Source organism: Talaromyces atroroseus (genome assembly GCF_001907595.1).
Source record: "Talaromyces atroroseus strain IBT 11181 chromosome Unknown scaffold_12, whole genome shotgun sequence".
NCBI lineage: Eukaryota > Fungi > Ascomycota > Eurotiomycetes > Eurotiales > Trichocomaceae > Talaromyces > Talaromyces atroroseus.
Genome location: NW_017971444.1, coordinates 145817 through 167002, shown reverse-complemented (window position 1 = coordinate 167002; position 21186 = coordinate 145817). Strand labels below are relative to the sequence as shown.

Here is a 21186-nt window from a genome sequence, read left to right as displayed (position 1 = left end):
CTATGACCCATGAACAAGTACCTTTCAGAGGCAATGTGGGTGAAACCAAAAAACAATTGAAAATATTTCTTATCTCCTAATCATATAATGCTTAGTGCTTAATTGGCAGTGTGCTCCAGTGGAAAATCTCATATCATTATTCCAAGCATAGAAACATCAAAAAGAAGAAAGAAAGAAAAAATGGGGTAATGTACAAACGAAGTATACTAGTAATACTAATCATATTTCATCATAATGCGGACAGTCGAGGGGAACAAGACAGACGCACTCAAACAACACAAGAACAGGGGGATAGGAAAAGTATAGAAATAGAGCTTTTGTTTGGGTGGGGGGGGGGAATTACTCATCAGAAAAAAGAAAAAAACCAAGTGTTTTCTTCACCATGAAAGGCAAGATGAAAAGGCAGAATAAAAAAGGTACCAAAACGACGCCTATCCTATGGATATTCCAACTCTGCCAATATGTATATGTGTCAGTTTAGTAACTAAATGAGTATGAGGTGAAACATGCAGACCGGGACCGGGACCGGTGTGAAACCAAGATGAATGCTGAAGTGCTGAGAGAGAATATAACAACAAAAATACGATCGATGCAGGGCCAAGCGTGAGTTCGGTTTGGTTTATTTTTGTCCGCCGAATTTGAGTTTCAGTTTCAGTCCGCCGCCTGGGGTGGACGGAGTGGTGGCAGGAGATTGAGAAATTGGAGCAGGAGATGGCATCTTAATATGATTGGGGATATGTAGTTTGGTCAGTTTGCGTTCTTCGCGATGAGGAGGAGGAGTAGGGGGTATCGAAGGATTGCTGATGCCCAAATTCGACTTTGATTGTTTGAAGGTAATTCGAGGAGCAGGAGGCGGCATGGCTTGTTCTTCGCGTTTCCGCTTTGCACCTGCATTTACGCCGGAAACTTTGCTCGGAGCAAGAGATACTCGATATCTCTCGGATCGGTAGAAGCGTAACTGGGCCTGGTAATTCTTAGCAGACGTCCTTGAAGAAAATTGAGATAACTAAAATTCTCGATACTCACACGTCCCAGATGTTGACATTTCCAATACCGAGGATACTTCAACCTCACAAGACTAGAAGTTCTGGCATCATACAGAATCTTACAGAAATCCGCAAAGTTCGATACCTCTAGTGTGCCAACACAAGAGGAATTGCTTGCAGCCCACAGAGTTTCCTTCAATGTGGAATTCTGTGACAGCTCCCGCTTAAGCGCCTCCAATGCTCCGGACATCGTTTGTTTTCTGGCCAAATCCGCGCGTCGCACCTCTGTCGTCGATTCTTGTTCGATAATCAGGTTGCCATTCTGCAACGGCTCCTCCGGGGGTTGATCGGTTCCAAAAGCCACCGTTGCAAGGGCTCTGCCAAATAGACCATGAAGCCGGTGCCGAATCCACGCAGAGTTATCGGAAGACATGGTAAAAAGATACCACCTAAGAATTTCAGGTGTCTTGAAGATGTCAAGGTCCACGAGACAGTCGAAGGCTTCCATTCGCAACATATCAAATGTCCCAGATCTAGTATACTGCAGGAAGTGTATGATATCTAAATCCATGATCTTTGCTTTCGTGAGTTGCAACTGGCAGCGTAGAGCAGTTCTTGAATAAATGTTTTGAAATGAACTAGACCATTCATCCATCCGCCTATACCTGTCAATTTCTGTGACAACGTCACGTTCAAGCTTCTCTTCCGCTTGGCGCTCCAATTCTTTTGCCATGTCGAACTCCATGTCATTCAGCGACGAAGCATCTGCGACGCGGCCCTCCATAGCATTAACCAATGAGGTCATGAGTGAGGACACATAAAAGTTGTCCGAATACTCGTTGTTCGAGTTGTCGCTAAACCTAAGCTTGTCAAAAATGAAGCGTTTAACCCTCAACGGCGTCTTCCCATTGTTATCGCGAATCTGCGATATTGCTTCGGGAATAACTTTCTGAAGTATGTATGATGCTTGATCGGAGAAATCATTATCACGAGTAACATGAGTCCCCGGAAGACAGAATAGCTCCTGAAATGCTCTTTCCAAGTGGTAGAGACCTAACCAGTCGTTCTCCTCCTTTGCATGCTTCACAAGCGCATAGGCAGCGGCCGTACGAATGCCGTGAAAGTAGCGTTTGTCCATTAAAGTACGGACAAAGATTGTCGAAATCAATGGGTGAGGTTTGTGAATGGCCATGTATTGCATCGACTATATTCTGCAATCAGTTTACGTCAACTAAAGTTGGGGGGGGTAGAGTAACTCACCTCTAGCTGAGCGACGACATCCCGATCCTGTTGCAACTGAGAGAGATACATGTAGCCCGGCATGCCCAAAGACAACTTGCAAATCCACTCGAAATCAGCATCCATCCTAATCCACTCGTATGATTCCTGACCCATGCGCTCCTCTTCCTCTTTACTCCAATCAGCCAATCGCCATTCCTGTATCTCCTCTTCTGTCTGAAGTACATCGCCAAGACAGTAGAGCAGGACGTCATCTTGCGTTTCCGCTGCTGTATCAGTCCCAACCGTTTGTGTTGCACGCTCTTTTTGTCTTTTGTTTCGTTTAAGCCTCTTGTATTTGGTGTTGTAAGGGACTTCAAACTTGGTAATAGCCTCCTTGATATCGACAATATGTTCATATGGTGTGCCATCAGCTTCGTGTATCCGTATCGTCATCGATCCAGTGAAAACAGGCTGAATGGAAGCTGCGTAAACGTTTCGGAGTTCTTCCTTCATATCTCGTAAGAATGATGATTTTTCAAGATTTCTAGGCCCTTGAGGTTCTCCTTGTGACTGTTTGATCATAATCTCAACGACCAGTTTCTTTTTATTGAACCGTTGAGTAGCCGTGAATCGAGGACAGCCGGCGCCAAAAACCCACTGCTGAAAGAAAACATCTAGCTTGCAATGACCAAACTTCTCGCATAACCTGATAAAAGAAGTCGTAGTCACGGCCCCATTTGCCACATCGCCCATGCGGTTGTTCAGTAAGAGACGACCTATGATCCGTGAAACAGTCGGCTTTCCGCTGGCTTTGAAAAGACGACGTTCAAGAATGAAAAGAACAAGAGGGGCTTTCAGGGCGACGAATTCCAATTCGGACGGGTCCAATTTCAGATAGTTGCCCATTTCATATATCGATGGTCGTTCGTAATCCAGATCACAAACCCGATCAGACATTTGTTTGATGCGGAATCGATATTCATTGTTTCCACATAGCTTCTTCATGAATGTATCGGTGATATAATAGGCCATTCCAACTGTGACCCAAGTGTCTGTTACCTCCTTTGGTATGAGACTCACACCAATCCACTGAGAAGCCAAAGCGTAGACCAAAGCTCTGGTCGAGTCGTACATAGGGTCGATGATGTTCTCGGGAAATAGCAGGCGAGTGCTACATATTGACAGAGATGCTGTCGATATCGTGTCACAAGCGGAGTCATCCACAAAACAAAGGTTGTAGCCCGAATATGGGTATGAACCATATGTCACAGAAAAATAATCAATAGCTTTCGCCATTGGAAAGCAAGTATTCTTGACCTCGTTCGTCCTCCCCGGGAGACAGTATGCATCTACAGGAACAGCATTGTCACCCAGTTGCTCGTCCTGGTCGCTTTCGCGGAACTGCGATAAGTTAACATGTTCAAAAGGCCCTACAGCAAATCCAATCTGCTGTGCAGAGATATTTGATATGCTTGAAAACGAAACACTCTTTTTAGTCGGATCCTTAGGGTCAACAATTTCGTCGGTCGTATCGCCGGAGCAAACCACAGTCATGTCCAAAGTACTGTCGTCATCGGAGAGGGCGCCATGTGGCCTGTTCTTGTTTGTTGCAGAATTTTTGGATGTTTCGTTCCCTTTACGTTCGAAGATGGCATTCAAAGAGCAAGGGCATCTGATGGTAACATCCCATGGACACCTTGCCAGTGGGTCGTCCACGCACGGAAAAAGACAGCTACCAGAACCCAGCCCGGTGGAATTTGTCGTATAAGCATGGGGATATCGCCTATCACCACTGTCAACCCCCACAAATTGCAGCCCTTCTCGTATATTATCCACCGCAAATTCGATATAAACCGTTAATGCAGTATAGCGGGGCAAGGAAGTCTCGGCAGGTTTCAAACTTGGTCCGTCTGCATCGTCTGCATTTCCCATGGCAGATCTCAATGCCAGTCGATCCTGAGCATCTACGGAGAAGGGATCCAGCTCCTCAATTCGCAGAGACTTCGGTAAGGTGATGAGCAGCTCGGGTTCCGTCTGTGGTTTAAGCAAGTCCTCGATTTTCGCGGAGAGTCGTTGATGATAGTGAACACCATAGAGATTGAGATTTGAATGAGTGTCCGTGTGCTTGACCGTCGTTGTTGCTTTCCCATTGATAGTTACCCGTGTGAAGTAGCCTTGACGAAAGTTCAATTTGATGACCCTGACATCTCTGTGGTGCGGATGAAGGGTTATTTCGGTTTTTCCCTTCAACGATTTCGTAGCAAAGTCCACCTCTAGTTCAAGTTTCTGATGAGCGACTGTGAAGTCTCGCGCACACCAGGCCGGCGCAGCACTGGCAGCGATGGGTGTCTCAACAATTCCTGGCATTTTGAGGAAGGGGGGGTCCTCGCTGCTGTGGCGCTATGCGCGCGCGCAAGCTTAAATCAAACCACCTTCATATCCATGTAAAGCAAGAAATACCAACGGCCGCCGCCTTGAGTGGCAGAGGACTGAGGGCTTCCGTATGTCTGCAGAGACCGGATGATGAGGTCGCAATGAGGCGCGTGTGTGACGAGAGACTTTCTGGGAGGGAGAAGCGACAGCGATCAACAGGGTATCCAAGAGAGGGCGGGACAATTGTCTGAGGGTTATCTGTGAGCGGTCCGTAATAGCAGCAGCTCAGGCGGCGATTGTTGAAGTGACGCTGCTGCAAAGGAAGAGTGATGAAGCAGAAGAATAATACCAGCAAGCTAGACCAGTTAGGCTAAAAGCAGGCAGGGAAAGCACGGACCGCCGAGCCTGGGCCACACGTGATGGAGCCCGCTCTCCGCCGCGAATGGCCGCAGCTAAATATTAAATAAAATTATACGGAGAGAAACGACAAAGCGCTTTTGCTCTGTCCCTGAACCCCTGAATTGCCCCGTTGAGTGCTTTGCCGTTATTTTCTGGACTTTCACGTCATATACAGATCATTTATTTCAACGTAGCACCTTACTGCAATCCCATTTGGTCATCTCGCTATCGTATCCCCTTTCCGAGACAAGACGCGGGCAGTCTGCGATGAACTGACGCGCTGGACAACAAATAAATAATCCATACACCGCCACTGCAGGCTACTTCTATTGTTCCTCTAGCGAATTTACACAATATGCCTGGATTATTCAGAATGGTTCAAGGTGAGATCACCCATGATTCTTCCTGTAACACCGGCTGAGACGAAAACACAGCGACCCAGGACTCGCTCTCCGATGAAGCTCTTTACCCCCTCAAATCATACAAGTACTCCAGCGTGGATAAGTCATACATTTCCAGATATATCCTCAAACATTATGTATGCCTGCCTCTCTATTTCTCTCCACAAATGCGTGCGTTTGGTCACTGACTACTGGGATGGTTCTGCCTATAGTGGAATGCCTCTGTCGAGTTCTTACCGTTATGGATGGCACCGAACATGGTAACCCTGCTAGGGTTTTTCTTCATCATTGGGAACGTCGCTATTGTGACAATGTTTGTGCCTGATTTAATCGGGCCGGGACCTTCCTGGATTTACTTCAGCTTTGCCCTCGGTGTATGGATGTACTCGACTTTAGACAATATTGATGGAAAACAAGCCCGTCGAACGGGCACATCTAGCGGTCTGGGAGAGCTCTTCGACCATGGCATCGACTCGCTAAACTGCACACTCGCCAGTTTGCTTCACGCTGCTGCAATGGGACTCGGTTCGACGCAACTCGGTGCTTTCACCGCTCTAATCCCTTGCTTGCCCATGTTCTTTTCGACGTGGGAGACATATCATACGCATACACTGTATCTTGGTTACTTTAATGGGCCTACCGAGGGATTGCTCATTGCCATTGCGATTATGATTGCATCCGGAATTTACGGCCCTCTCATCTGGCGCAACCAGGTGGCCGACGTTTTTGGACACCCAGAGTTATTCGGAACACACACATTCTTGGACTTTTGGGCAGGCATTGTTTTTGGTTCTTTCTTAATCGCGCATCTGCCGGCATGCGTCTACAATGTTGCCCAGGCTCGCCGGCGGCAGGGTCTGCCAGTTCTCCCGGTTTTCCTGGAGTGGACATCAATAGCCGTGTTTACATTCTCAGTGGTGGCATGGTTATTCTCCCCCTACTCGACTCTGCTGGCTAATAACCATTTGGTCCTCTTTTGCATTGTCATGTCTTTTGTTTTCGGCCGCATGACCACCAAGATCATCTTGGCGCATTTAATCAGAAAGCCATTCCCTTACTGGACGGTGATGCTCACTCCGTTGATCGGCGGTGCCATCCTTGGGAACCTGCCTCGCTTCGGCTTGCCGGCGATCAGCGCTGGGCTTGAGCTTTGGTACCTCCGTTTATACCTAGTCTTCGCCTTTGTGGCCTACATGCACTGGGCGTTCCTGGTGATCAACAGAATCACCACATTTCTGGGCATTAACTGCTTGACGATCAAGGAAAACAAGTCCATCGCGAGGGATATCGTCTACCGCAATTTTGGTGAGCCCAAATCGAACGGCGATAAAGGCGGTTTCAAGCATCACTAAACGCCCAGGCAGACACGACTCGAACGATCTCTTACAATACTATATAATCTAGATTGGCATGCCACGACAACGGAATGCTGGAACAAACGTTATTCACCGCGTGTTGCTATATTTTGAATTCCCTACCTACATTGAGGGGAACGATTTAAACAAAGGGATTCATTTCAGGCTTGTATTATAATGGATCATTCTCCGCCTTCTCATGCATTTGCTTTTCGACTGATTGATGATGTCATTAACGATCCATGGATGTTTGACGTGATGCTTTTCGGGCTATTTTCATGAGGTGACTTTTTTCTTTCATGTTTGATGGATATAATCATGAATATATCCCTCGGCTGTATGTATGAATGGGACTGTGTATAGAATTTAATAGAGCTAATTGTAACTAATTGAGCCTTTTTGTTCTCCTGTCTGTTGAGGCATCTATACCAATATCCATGATAGCGAGGGAAAGGTGTTGTTTAAAACCCAATCAAGCTGCTAGGGCTCGGCGCCCATGTGATCGGTTAGTCACTCATATTAGAACCTCATTGCAAGGCTGCTATCATGGACGCCCATTAAAAGTATAACCACAATCACTACTAAAAGCTACGAGCCTTGTGACAAACGCCATTTGTGTGTTTGCAGCAGCCTTCTGTGTACAACCTTCGTACAACTTGGAGCGTTTGCAACTGAGACATTTCCTATACCGACACTTTTCAATGTTCCCACGCATGGAATTCGAAATCCAGGTCGTTTGCCAGCTTGCTTCCTCGCTCGGGTTGGTCTGTTGAGATTCCTATTTTGGTAAGAATTGCCCATTGGGGCATCCTCGCTCAACATTTTACAGAGGCACTGCTTCAGCTCTCTTGAGTCTGTCGTACATCAGTATGAAGCCTTTGACTCATCTACGATCGCCTATGGTCAAGTTTTTGATATTTCTTTCCTTCTCGTCCTTCCTTGCCCTTCTTCTCATCACGTAGGTGCCATCAAAATGCCGTACGACTAACCCTGTTTTTACCCCGATGGATATGACCAGCCACACAGCTAGGCGCAGGTAATTCTCCACGCCAATACGATAAGATGCCTTGGGCATTTTCATCTTGCTTTCCAGACCAACACCCCGGCGGTGCCCTTTGGGGATACCGTAGCGCACACAAAATGCGTGCGTGCCGGATTCCTGTTTTCTCGCCTGAAGCTTCGATAGAGCATCTTCTGGCATTCATAGATTTCCTCTCGATCACAACACGAGCAGACTTGCTAATGCGGATGTCGTATGAAGACTAATCGGGATAGATAGCATTTCTCTGACGCTTTTAAAAAGGTCGCAGACGAGCCAGAGATATCATCACCCTCGCTGACATGTGCATGACAGAAATTTGATTGGTTACATTAATTGTAGGGCGGCAGCAAAGAATATATTTGCTACAATGAATAAATATTTTTGGTCCATGAAGGTATATTCAAACTTGCAGGAGTGAGCAAAGATCATAGTTGCGATTGCTCTCTCTCTCTCTTTCTGAACTAGCCAATGTCCAGTTGAGCACCAATGTCATCTTCAATCACAGTTAGGAAGACTTAGATAAACCCGAGTTGAAGCTTCGACTGCCGTAGAGTATTTACTCATCCAATACCACTCAACCATATAAGCATCAAAGAATCGACCATGCTGAGACACAGCATACGGAAGCAAAAATACCGAAAAAATGCTTGCTTCTCATTAGCAAACTCAAGTTTCATGCTTCTCAAAATTCATTCTTTATCCTCCCATAGAGCTTTTCTGCTCGTCTCGTCTTTGACTTTCTCGATTATGCATGGTGTGCACACATCAGCATCGCCAAGTTTGGGAAATGAAAGAGTGACATACCACGTGCTTCACCATGAAGCTTTATAGGTAGATTATAAAGGCAGATAAATCGTATAGATTGTTAAGTTATATAACCAACCTTAACAACTATACATAATCCTCTTCGGGCAACAATTGCTACTTGAGGCAATCAAAGTTAATTTTGTTTTGCTTCAAGAGCTAGGGATATTAAAAAGAAGCCCTAACTGGCTGGCTAGCAGACCGACAAATGTAGCTTGTGAAAATCCAGGTCGAACCGTAGATTCATAAGAAAAGAAAAGAAAAGAGGCATGGCATAGCATAGCATAGCATAGCATAGCATGGCTTTTATTTGCCGCATCAAATAAATCAAAATAGGTACTCGGTGACAAAAGAAGATAAGACAAAAGTTGTGAACCGAATCTCAGACAAATCAAAGACATAATATCAAACAATTTGGAAATAGAAAATGAAAGAAAACGCCCATTCTTAGATTGTCAAGACTACCGCAAGGTAAACTAAAAAAAGAGGGGGAAACACCGCCAAAGTTAATGAGGAACTGAACAGACAAAATTAAGAGAAAAAAAAAGTCAATTATGTGGATGTCTCATTCTCATCCGCTGCCTTGTCGGCACTCGCACTCTCAGTTGCAGGCTCTTTCGCAGCCGGCTCTTTGGGTTCTTCTGCTGGCTTTTCCTCCTTCTTCTCCTCTTGCAACTCAGCATCGGTCGTTAGCTTTTTCTCGGCTTCGGCTTCTCCCTTAGCGGCCTCGTCCTCATCTGTGGTGGCTTTGGCCTCAGGCTGCACTTTTGTCTTCGCTTCCTTACCAGGAGCAGCAGAAGTAGTAGAAGTGGGAGCAGGTGCGGGAATATCCGAAGCAAGCAAATTCTTCCATAGGTTTAAGAGATCAATGGACCGTTGCTTGAAGTTATATTCTTCCTCCTTGGGAATCAATGGCAGCTTGATAATGGCTCTCAAGACCTTGTGGATTTTGGTTTCGCGGAGGATCGGCACCTCAATCTCGCCAAATGCCTCTAGCTCACTAAAGAGTTTTGCCATTGTCTCCATCTCTTCCTCTTTTGGTTCTTGGTCACGCTGTAAAAATCCCTTTTGTAGATCATGGCGGAGCCGGAAGACTGTCGAACATGAGGATTAGTTAAAAGGCAACACTCTCAAGGTCTGCGGTTATTAAATCCGACATACCCTTCTTCTGTTTGATTATTCTGGCCTCAACAGGGTCAATTACTGGCGTTTTCTCCTTGGGAGGTTGCTCGATGGGCTCCTCAATTGGCTCCTCGGCGGATTCGTCAACTGGCTCCTCGCTCTTTTTTGTTGCAGCCTTCTTCGCCTTGCTGGTTTTTGATTTTTCGGCAGCATTGGGGTCTTTGGGTGTGCTTAACTTAAGCTTGGTTGTCTTGGGTGTTTTGCTTGGCTGTAGGAACAAATCGATCAGTCACAATTATACCAAAGACATCAGCAACAACAACAACAACAGAAACTCAAAGATGTACCAACCTTTTCGCCTTCGGCGTCACTTTCGACGTCCTTCTTACGCTTCTTGGTGCTCTTAGGCTTCTTGTCTGCATCGTCTGCATCGGCCATCTCTACATCCTCGCTTTCTGCGGCAACGCTCTTCCTCTTCTTCTTTTTCTTCTCCTCCTTGGCGGCTTCCTTTTGGGCCTTCAGGGCCTCTTTCTCTGCCGCTGCCGCTTCACGTTCTTCTGCCTCTTGTTGGATGGCTCGCTGGTGGTCGGCAAGGAGGGTTTTAAAGTGCTGAAGATCACGGCCTTCGGCGGCGACCTTGTAGGCAGCGATAAGTTGCTTTTGTTTTCCTTTTTCGCTGACAGTTTTGCATTGCTCTGGATCTAGCGGGGTGAGGTCGGTATTCGGAATCCACGCACTGGAAACATCGGTCAGTCATCGCTTTGATGAATAGGGGAATGAACACATACAACTCATTTGTCTCCAAAAACATAATCGGGAACGTTCGGTCATGGACTCGCTTCCCTCCATCGGCAAATGCTTCCTTGTACGTGCCATCGGCCTGCTTCGTCGTTACAGGGCGAGTATTCAGCAAGGTCAATGGGAGCATTTCCTCGTCACAGATGATAGATGGCCATGGGGGAAAACTCTTCAGGCGTGCGAGATAGTACTCTCCCGGTGCTGCATCCAGATGCGTGGTTCGCTGCTGCGACTTCTTTTTGTTGGACTTCTTCGCAGAGGAAGCAGCTCCGCCGACAGACTTCCGCTTTGCGCTCGATGGTTTCGGTGTAGAGACACCATTTGCTGCCTGGGCTTCTGCTGGCTCTTCTTCGGGCTTGCCGTTCACTTCCGTGGGCTTGGTAGCTGCGGCTGCGTCGTCTGTTTTAGAGTTGGAGCAAGTCAGCGGATGACGACGCGACGGAGCTATTTTTTCGCTCGAAATAGAGCGTTTTACATACCTGTAGGCTTTGTCTCGTCTTCAGCAGGCTTTCCGGCGTCTTGTTTGGAAGCAGAGTCGGATTCAGTTGTAGTTGAGTCTAGTTTGGGGTCAGGTTGCGAATCTCCAGCAGCTGCGGCGACAGCAGCAGAGGTGGCTGGAGACTCGTCAGACATGATGCGCGCGATACGTTTGTTGGGACAGGTGGGTGGCAGTGGAGAGATATAAGCTTGGTACGTCAGGACGTATGGGGGGAAGTGGATGGCAGATGAATAGTCAACAACAATGAATGGCAATGGTTACATGCAGTGGATGAAAGGTCGCGCAAGCCGGCGGGAGGTCGAGAAGCGCACCGCTGCGCAACGCGTGTATTTTGCTTGTATCGAGGTGCAGCTAGCGCTTCTAGCCGCATCCGCGCTAATCTGCGCGGCCAATGACGCAACGTTCTCCGTGCAGCTCATTTTGCGCTTCGTCTATTTTTGATTTTTTTTTTTTATACTTTTGATATTTGACTGCGTTCTCAATGTACGTTCTACAACCATGCCATTGAGTTTCACCCTGTATAAAAATTTCATCGCCAGTATACCTCCTGCAATGTATAAAAAATTAGCAAAAAGATTAGCCCGATGCGGGGCTCGCTGTACAGCTGTTAGGATATCGAAGATGTCGATCTGAAGAGAACAGTAAACTTACAACCCGCAACGTTCAGATGTGCTCAAGGATTAAGAGTCTGACACTCTACCGATTGAGATAACCGGGCATGTTTGGTTGTCGAGTGGAGACCAAATTGAGCTCTTAAGCGAGTATGAATCCAGAGAGAGGCAAAAAAAAATTATGTGCGGATCCATATGGATGAATCTATGGCAAAAAAGAATAAGCCCGATGCGGGGCTCGAACCCGCAACGTTCAGATTTTCAATTGATTAAGAGTCTGACACTCTACCGATTGAGATAACCGGGCATTTTTGGTTGAGTTCTTCGGCTGTTAATGGATCCTTATGGCAGTTATAAAAGTTTCATCGGGTCTGAAATCAACCCGCCGGGCCCTTTCTCCTCCTACGTACGAGTCGCAGCACGCAGGTTCGTGTTCGAATAAACAGTAAAAGGATTTCGATGATAGATTTAGGTACGCTAAGTTTGAAATTTGTAACTGGTGGCTGCAGAGGAGAATCTGGTCAAATTTTCTCTAGTTTGTATGGATGAGATGTAATAGAATCCCATGGTCTAGATAGATATATGTATATATTTATATATATACCCTTTGACAATAAGAACGCACAATCCCACCAACAACCTCACCGGACAACGTAGGTACCCGGGATACACACTTAGATCTGCTGTATCATCTCTAAAACAATGTCATTATTGTAATTGCATACACGTGTATGTACTATCCACCACAAAGAGATTGTAGACGTCTCTGCCTGATCTTCAAGGCACCAGCTTAAGCCACACACTCTCTCGGCTCTCTCTTAGTATTTAGTGTATTTAGTACTTATATAAACCCAATTCCAGTCCATACCTCGAGAAAAACCAGCAGAAAAAACCAAGAGCGAAGAAAAGATAATCAGCCGCACTCTTCAATACCCCTGGCTATAAGCCCTAAGCCCTAGTCCCTAATCCCGGCCTCCCCGAACTGCATGGCCATCACATCACAGCACCGATTGGACCAGAGCATAGCAGTGTAGCAGCTGGTCACAAAGACATACTAGTATCAATGTAATAAGTCGTATCGCGAACGAAAAAATCTAGATTTGGACAGTACCTGGTGAATAGGCTAGTATACAGTTATATACTGACGCTAATGCAGGGGACGTGTACTGCTTGCTATCGAAACGGTACGTAATATTAATATGCAATTACCTATGACCAGGATTATGTTAGAAGAGGCATGTAAAGGAAGCAAAGACTGATAGTGGGTATGAGTTGCTACGAAAAGAAACGAAAAAAAGAAAGAAAAAAAAAAAAGACAGCGCGTCTGATAGGGTCCAGTTGCATGTCTCAAATTCCTTCGCGGAGTATACTCAATTTGGCAATCCCGGATCGAGATCTAAGGGGCCCGAAATCGAGCCGTGTGCTACGGTGTTAGCGAGTAGATAGGTAGCTACGGAGTACAAAGTAACTACTAGCCAGTGCAAATACTGGCAAAATTAGCTAGAGCATGTCAACGGTTCGGGAATCGGCGGCATCCACACCGAGGCTCGTGATCGTTGGTCTGTATTACACCACTGGTTAAATAGTAATTACTAGGTGACAGGTGTTGACTTGTTGCTTGGGGATGCCTGAGAATTGTTTTGTAGTGTCTTGGTAAAGGTTGAGCATCAATGCATGAGATTATGATTAACTATAGGTCACTGATGATATAATGTGAATAGGAGTATGGTTTCTCTGATCTATACATATAACACGCACACCAACAATGCCAGATGTCCGTTCTCAAGTATCGTGTAAATAAGAAGACATCTACAAGAAATAAAAGGTGGCAGGAGGCGAACCGGCCCAACAAAGTACACGAACAGCCGACGTAGACAAGCGAAGACTGAATTCGATTAAATAGCCGGAAAAAAAAAATCAACCACTAACATCCAGCGGCGACGTGCATCCAAACGCATTCAACTCGGGAATAGCATACACCGCAATCAAACCCTCAACAGCGGCCCAAATACCGATACCGGCGGTGGCCAGCGCACCCAGGAAAAAGATGGTGTTGAACACATTCACATACCAACGCTTGGAGAAGTAGCCACGATAAACACGCTTCCAGCCGCTATCAAAGAGCGTGACCTGGCCGGTAGCAGGGTCAAAGCCCTCGCCCGGTTGGAGGGCGTACTTCTTTATGTTGTATCCAATGTGCATCAATGGTGGGAAGGTGTAGGAGAACTGCAGGATACAGGTTGCCGATACAATGCTCGTGAAACCTGCAAAGTCGGGAATGGCAGCGGCAATGACGAAGGCGATGGACCAGTAGATGGGGATGAGGGCAATCCAGAAGAGTTTGCCAGATTTCTGGGACAGGGGTGGTGCCTTGAACAGGTCTACGAAGACGTTGTTATAAATACCTAAATGACCAAACTTAGTAAGAAGAATATTGGTTTCATGGATGCAGTAAAGAAAATACGAACACTTCAGTCCAATGTTGCCGTAGAGCGTAGCGGAAATCAACGCGCTGACCATGGCCAAGGAGTTTCCGGCAGTCTGCAGGTTGTAATTGGAGATACCAAGATAAGACGGGGTCTGCACATACTGGCCCTGGTAGCCGTACATGTACAACCCGTAGAGCATGTAACAGATGTAGATGAAAAGCTGAGCACCCCACATGCCCTTCAAGAAGTCGCGAGGACGACGCATTTCCGACATGAACTCGATAAAGACCATGGATCCTCCGTACGAGTAGACAGCTTGCATCAGACCGTTGACGGCGGAACCGAAATTGCCAGGGTCAGGAAGGCCTCCACTGTGCTGGACCGGGGGGTAGACGCCCTCAGCATTGGGGGTTACCAGGTCAGGGTTGATACTGTATCCAGCGGACGAGGCGGATCCTGCATAAAGCGGTGGCGAGTGTGCGGCTGCTCCCATGGTGATGAAAATAACGAGCAAGTTGATGTACACGGCAAGGTTGGCCAACCAGCCAAATTTCTGCAGTGTGCGGATTTGTCCAAAGAAGAAACCCGCCAGAGCCCAGACCAGGCAGCAGACGGCGTAGCACAGCTTGAACTTGGCAGCCTCAGAGAGCGCCTCCCCGTTGGAGATGATGATGGCACCGACGTTGCAGACAAGCTGGATAGCCTGGAGGAGATTGACGAGGTGGCGAAACCAGGGGCCATACAGACGGTAGCCGATATCACCAAAAGCGCGAGTGGGAAACTGGTACGAATCAAGTCCTGGACGAGTATTAACAACAGTAACAGTTTCAAAACCTGCGAGACATACCCATAAAAGAATCCCAGAGCAAGTATCCCGAATAACCAGCCATCGCACCAAAGACGGTGAATAGAGCCACACCGGGTCTAGATCATGTTAGCAGGTCACTTTGACAATGATGTATAATATGAATAGCTAACGTACCCCCATCCGGTCGTGGCAAAAGCATACGGCAGTGAGAATGGACCAAGAATATCAGTGGTGATCAGATAGAAAACAGCACCGGCCGAGGCATTTCGTGCGGCGCGTGAGGCATTGACCCATTCATCATCGGTGATATGCAGCCGCTTTTCGCGGTCATTGATGTTGATCTCCGGGCCTTGAGCCTCCGGGCCGGAGTCCTCCTGCTTTTGCAGATTGGGAACCAGGTAGGCCAGCCAGTTCTTACCAACTTTGGGAGGCTCAAGGGTGTCCTCCTCCGCGCGGGTCTGGGTGGCATAGTAGTAGTACTCCTCGAAGGACACATCGGGGTCGCGTAGGCGGCGGTGTTGAGGGGGAATGGGACTTTCTCCTGCAGCGACTGAGACGGCCTGCTTGTCATCTACCGTGGGAGACGGCACCGCTTGTTTCTCGTCATCTACCGGGGGAGGCGTGATGGCTTGCTTCTCGTCCATGATATATATGATATATATAAATGAAATATTTATATACTTTCAAGAAATGCCCAGGAGCTTTATTGCGCCAAGCACAACAAGAAAAGACAAGACAAGATAAGAATGGACCAAAGCGCAACAGGAGGGCTGGGCACGCGAGTCCCTTTAAATGCAGCAAGAAAAACCGAGCACACGGCGAGGGAAATAGACCAGTAACACGGGCCGCGCTTCCTTCCTTCCTATCTCCCAATAGTGAAAAGCCATTGTCATGTCGCAATAACGTGCATATGGCTATGCAGGTCTGATTCGCGGCCGGGGATCGTCAGTTGATCCAGGCAGCCAGCACGCTAGATGTCGCTCATATAACGTGGTGCCTTAGTGTATAAAGGCTCATGGACAAGGGCCCGGATGGGGAAGGTCCTCCTCCAGCTGACGAGGGCGACATACTATGATATATTATCTCCAATATATTTCTGTTGTGATATACACGCTAGCGATTCGGCGTCGGCCAAAAGCTCGGTTAGACGTGGAACAAAGGATGATAAGTTCGTTACATCGTCGAGCACTAGGAGCTAGTGCGCTGCGCGAATCCCTGCTATGTAACGTTGTCGAGCACCCTGGCTTTATTGTCCGATTGGCTTGGCTGCTTCTAGAACAGCTGTCTCGGATTCACATGTTCCAGAACAATTGTATCCACTCAGAAACCGGGGAAATTGGGAAGTGTCGGTGCAACATCAGAGTCAACAGTCAAGACAATGCATTCACGTAGCAAGAGCAAAGAGGCAGCTGAGGTTGTCGGTTTCTATGATTATATAATACAATATAAGTTAGTTAGTTAGTTAGTTAATATACACACAGTCGCGCCTTCCGTTGGCGCTGCGCCACTTCCTTCCTGCCGCAGGAACAAAGCATGTTGCCTAGCAGCACGTGATTGCGCCGCTCCATCTTAGTTTATTTCAGTCTCATGCTTGCTTGCAGTGCTGTTGGACGGAGGAGCTGACTATGAGGCGTCTCTATTCTAGACGCGTTGATTGAGGTAAACTGCAGACCGCAAATTCACTCCTCAGTACCCATCCCCGGCCTTCCACACACGCCCCGCCGACCATGCTCGATACACAGGATCAGCGCCCTTCTCCAGGGCCTGTTTCTTCAGCTTGGCCAGCTGGGCAGTCTTCTCCTCGACCTCCGCCATGAGCAGGATGCCGTGGTTGTCGCCCGGAGCCGGCTCGGCATCTGCCATCTCATCCAGACTCAGTGTGATGCGGGCATCCTCGTCGAGCGCCCCGGCTTTTTCCTGCCATTGCCCGAGCTCGTTGGTCGCGTCGCGGATTCTCCAGAGCGTTTCGTAATAGAAGCGGGCCTTGTCCTCTCCGCCAAAGCAGATTCCAAATCCATCGCACAGACAAGCGTTTGGTGATGGGCAGGATACATCCTGGCCTGTGAAGACCACATGCCAAAGATACTCCCAGACTCTCCCGGACATGGCGTCCCGCAGCTTGGTGTGCAGCAGCCACTCGCGGTAATAGACATATCTCTCGCGTGGAATCGCTCGCACGCGCTCCCGGGATAGGGCAAATTGCGCACAGCACGGCTGCGAGAGGACCTGCGGAACAGGCATATCGGGGAATATCTCGCTCCAAGCCTCAGCTATGATGTTCTCTTCTTTCTTCCCCCCGTCCTCATTGATTGCACCGGGATGCAGCCAATTGGGACAGCCAGGTGTCCATAAACAGCGCATGTTCATGTATCCCTCACGAACAACCCTTTCCAGACTCAGCCGACGCAGCATCTCAGAGGCATCAAAGTTGAAAATATCCTCATTGTGCCATGCAAACTGATGCGCATGCATAAACGCCATGATGTCCGGCAAATCGTCATAGTGGTCAATGATATAAGTCAGATAGACCATCGCCTCGTGGCCCTTGTTTTTGGGCGGATGCAATGGGGCATTAGAGTCATCGACCACATACGCCGCTACCTCCCAGCCACTGCGCACCATCTCCTCTGACTTCGTCCACGTCGTATTATCTGCTTTCAGTTGCGCGATCACTAAAGTCTTTGAGTATTTCGAACCCTGTTTCTTGGGCACACCCACCTCGAATGCGCTAACATTGAATGGCGGCGCAGGCGACCCATCTGGCTTGTAGTAGTGGTAAGAAGAGTCATTGCTACTAGTAGTAGTAATATCATTTCCCCCTTGTGAGTCGAGAACATCGCCCAATCCGATTTTTTGCGGTATGCTGCGCCAGTGATTATTCAAGTATAGACGCCATGTCGCGACGAGTAGCGCGAAGAGGCACACCGCGACCAAAACGGGACGACGCATGTTAGTTCTAATAACACTTGATAACAGTACTAATGATAGTAGCAGCACGTTGACATTCCAGCAAATCAAAAACACTAATCTTCTTCAAAAAGAATAGCCAGAGTTATGGATAATTATAACAGAGAAAAAACTGAAATAAAAAAAGAGAAAAAAAAAAAAAAGGAAAGAAAACCACCGGTCAAACAAGATGAAACATTTCGTCCTCTGAACGTGGTTGATCAAGTCGATCTCAACTTGGTTGGTTGGATAAGTGGCTGACTTGCTCCAAAAATAAAAATAAAAATAAGAAAATACGAAATGATCTTCATTTGGCCATCCTCCACGTACCACCAAAACTGACGATGGAGAACTCGAGAGTGTTGGACAGTGAATAAAGTTTGAAAAGGGGGGATGGTCAGTCTGACACTGACATTGACACAGCCACTCCGAAGATAAGCTAAATGCCATTGTTAGCCTTACGCTTAGCTAGGCTTAGCTGGCGAGCATCCGAGGGTGAGCCGGGCCGTGCGCGGGTGATCTTGATCTAGACCGTAGGACTGACAATCAGAACTATATGTACGGAGTACGGAGTATCAAGAAAGGGGTTATATCTAGAGTAAATACGGATTGCGTTGTGTTTGTATTGTCAGTGAAGAAGAGGGGTATGATATTTAAACAGTCAAATCAATCAACCAATCAATCAATCCGTGAAAACCAAAAAGGAAGAACGGCGCTGGAAATGATACAATAGACAGATAGACAGGAAGGACTAGTTTAGTTCTCGTCGTCATCTTCATCTTCCACTGTTGCTGCTCTGGCTTTGCCCTTGTCATTATCATTATCATTATCGTTTGATGATGATGATGACGATGCCAAGTTTGTAGTGCCAACAGCAGGCCATTCGAAAGAAGGGCTGATGCGATTGAAGTCGCTTGTCTGCTGTTGTTCTTGTTCTTGTTCTGTATCAGTGGTGTTGTTCTGTGCACTAGAGCTTGTTTGGCTGGTTTCTATTTCGTCGGTTGGAGGAGGGAGAGGAGAAGGAGAGAAAAGTTGCGGGTCGAGGCCTGCGGGGGGTGGGCTGGGCACCGCAGTGGGAGCTTGAGTAGGAACAGGAATAGATGTAGGAACAGGAGCAGAAGAAGCAGTCGGGATGGACAGGACTGGCGGTTCTATGCGACGGAGAGGTGTCACCGTCCAGCCCTGAGGAAGAACTAGTCCTGGTGGAAGCCGGCTGTCGCCAGCAGGAATTGGCGATGAGGTTTGACTGGTTAGTTGGTGGATAGAGGGTGGTGATACAACGGCAGGGGCAAAAGCCGCAGATGTTGGTTGTGATTCAGTAAATGTCTGAGCAGTTGCTGGGCTCTGCTGTGCCGTCCGAAGTCTTTGAAGCTCCGCCTGCAATGCGCGCAAGACATGCAATTGTTCTGCAGTAGCTCTTAGGCTTTGGTATTCCTGCGCGATTTGCAGTTCAAGGTTAGCCAACTGGTTCTGGATATTTACTAGGTTTGTTGGCGTGGAGATGTTCGTAGCTTGTTGTTGTTGCTGCTGCTGTTGCGGCTGAGGTCGACCAAATCCAAATCCGAATCCAAACTGTTGAGCCCCAGCAGGGAGATTTGCAGGCACAGGAGCAGCAGCAGCATTGTTGTTTCCATGAATCTGTTGGTGCAAATTCCGGAACATGTCTCCCCTTCCAGCACCAAATCCAACGCGGAAAGGCCCGAACTGGTATACGCGAGCCTGGGGTTGACCATCGCCAGGGACATTATTTGGTTGATTAGCCCCCGGTGGTGCTGCGGCATTGCCACGCCTGTCGTTGTTGTTGGCGTTATTTGCCCGATACTGTTGGTTTCGTGGCACAACTACCGGCCGTCGGCAGGTTGGACAATTCTGCTGCCGCTCCAACCAACTCCGTAGACAGGCAAAATGGAGAATATGCCCGCAAGGGAGCTTCTTCGCTCTGAGACGTTCAGGTACAGCTCTTCTGGTGTTACCATCGGTAGCTGGTTGTTGCCAGGCCACCATTTCCTCTCGGCAAATAATGCAGACATCTTCCCTGCCTATCTCGTCTGGTGTCGCGTCGGGATATCTCTCATTCATATCTCTTGTAGCCGTGCGATACCGCATGAAATCTGCAAGACGTCGCACGAACGAGCGAATAGTGACAACCACGTCCCTTAGAATGTGAATGGGAAGACCGTAAAACATGAAAAGAATAGCGAAAAACGACAAATATACAACCAATTTGAAAAAGTCTGTAATCAGGTCAAGGTAAAATACCCAGCGACCCTTCTCTTCCCAGCCGGGAATATCCAGGTCCATTTCATCTATATCATTTTCATCTGGAAGGTTTTCCGGGGGCCCCTCAGCACCGGATTCACGATGCTCACGTATTGCTTGTTCTCGGGCTGATCGGATTTCTGTTCTGCGCTCGGCTAGCTTAACCGTTTTCTGGCGGTATTTAATATATATTTCCACAACCGAGATGCAGTACCGCGCCAGTGTCGATGTGGACAAAATGGTAAGGATGGCGAATTCGAAGCCGAACATCACCATCATGTCCGCACGAGCTTTCTCCAAGACAGTCTTCACTGCATAGTCCAGCAAAAAGGCATCGAATATGACCGAAAGTAGAAGAGAGGATGCGAGGCGGGTGTGAAATAATCGAGGATTCGCAGGTGGTTGTTGCTCCAGGATCTCGACTCTGCCTTCACCAATCCAGCCCCATACCTTGCCCACTAGGAGACAGACAAACATGACCAAAAACCAGCCACCCAGCTCTCCACGGAAAATTGTCATGGCAAGGCATGTTTCTGTGACGGCGAACCAGGCCTTTTCATAGAGTTGCTCGGTCTCGATGGGACGCAGTCGTCCGTATAAAAGTCGCTGAAGGCCATAGAGAAGCCATCCGGTGGCAACCAAAAATAAGTTCGTCAATATCTTTTTGTTAATGGTAGAACAAGTTAGCCCGTAAGTAGCTAGTAAATGATGCTTGTCCACAGTTTACTTACCATCAGGTTGGCGCTACTCTGGGAAAGATACACGGCAGCTGCATAGAAGTTGGACCGCTGATGCAGCGCCTTCAAAATGACACCGGCGGCCAGGGTCGTCGAGACCTGCACGACAATTTCCGTAAGCGCTCGCCCATAAACACATGTGGTAACTGGCCATTATGTACTCACCCCAGCGTATGCCGCTAATCGCATGCTGAATGCCGATGTGATGACCTCAACAATCTCAGACAATCATTTGCAGACAAACTATAGAAAAACAAGAGAAAGGCAGCCGCAAGGCTATGAAGGCATCATTTATGGCAAGTAGTTGGCACAAGGGCGATGGTTGTGCTGATGGAAGTAGCGTCGCGCAGTCGAACAAGCCAGCTATCCCGAAGCTCAATTCCCGACGCTCTCCGC

The 21186-nt window shown here is 47.8% G+C and overlaps 6 protein-coding genes across 6 annotated transcripts, besides 1 other annotated feature; 1 reads left to right on the top strand and 5 right to left on the bottom strand.

Annotated features, from left to right (window-relative positions):
- Window positions 1–619: 619 nt before the first annotated feature.
- UA08_07755 (hypothetical protein) lies at window positions 620–4574 on the bottom strand (the record flags this gene model as incomplete). The annotated part of the gene is made up of 3 exons (XM_020262978.1): window positions 620–964; window positions 1027–2190; window positions 2247–4574. 3 exons carry the CDS (start codon window positions 4572–4574, stop codon window positions 620–622), a joined length of 3837 nt encoding a protein of 1278 aa, XP_020116932.1.
- Window positions 4575–5334: 760 nt separating this feature from the next.
- Window positions 5335–6732, top strand: UA08_07754 (hypothetical protein; the record flags this gene model as incomplete). Its single annotated transcript, XM_020262977.1, has 3 exons — window positions 5335–5362; window positions 5414–5517; window positions 5593–6732. 3 exons carry the CDS (start codon window positions 5335–5337, stop codon window positions 6730–6732), a joined length of 1272 nt encoding a protein of 423 aa, XP_020116931.1.
- A 2116-nt stretch (window positions 6733–8848) lies between these two features.
- Window positions 8849–8885: a repeat region (Identified by RepeatMasker using a combination of RepBase library and repeat library created with RepeatScout).
- A 248-nt stretch (window positions 8886–9133) lies between these two features.
- UA08_07753 (hypothetical protein) lies at window positions 9134–11134 on the bottom strand (the record flags this gene model as incomplete). The annotated part of the gene is made up of 5 exons (XM_020262976.1): window positions 9134–9675; window positions 9743–9971; window positions 10055–10439; window positions 10492–10900; window positions 10981–11134. 5 exons carry the CDS (start codon window positions 11132–11134, stop codon window positions 9134–9136), a joined length of 1719 nt encoding a protein of 572 aa, XP_020116930.1.
- A 2394-nt stretch (window positions 11135–13528) lies between these two features.
- Window positions 13529–15492, bottom strand: UA08_07752 (hypothetical protein; the record flags this gene model as incomplete). The annotated part of the gene is made up of 4 exons (XM_020262975.1): window positions 13529–13992; window positions 14080–14838; window positions 14888–14964; window positions 15023–15492. The coding sequence occupies 4 exons, from the start codon at window positions 15490–15492 to the stop codon at window positions 13529–13531; spliced, it is 1770 nt and encodes a 589-aa protein (XP_020116929.1).
- Window positions 15493–16168: 676 nt separating this feature from the next.
- UA08_07751 (hypothetical protein) lies at window positions 16169–17797 on the bottom strand (the record flags this gene model as incomplete). The annotated part of the gene is made up of 3 exons (XM_020262974.1): window positions 16169–16273; window positions 16328–16416; window positions 16564–17797. The coding sequence occupies 3 exons, from the start codon at window positions 17795–17797 to the stop codon at window positions 16169–16171; spliced, it is 1428 nt and encodes a 475-aa protein (XP_020116934.1).
- Window positions 17798–18550: 753 nt separating this feature from the next.
- Window positions 18551–20979, bottom strand: UA08_07750 (hypothetical protein; the record flags this gene model as incomplete). Its single annotated transcript, XM_020262973.1, has 3 exons — window positions 18551–20713; window positions 20785–20889; window positions 20956–20979. 3 exons carry the CDS (start codon window positions 20977–20979, stop codon window positions 18551–18553), a joined length of 2292 nt encoding a protein of 763 aa, XP_020116928.1.
- Window positions 20980–21186: the final 207 nt, after the last annotated feature.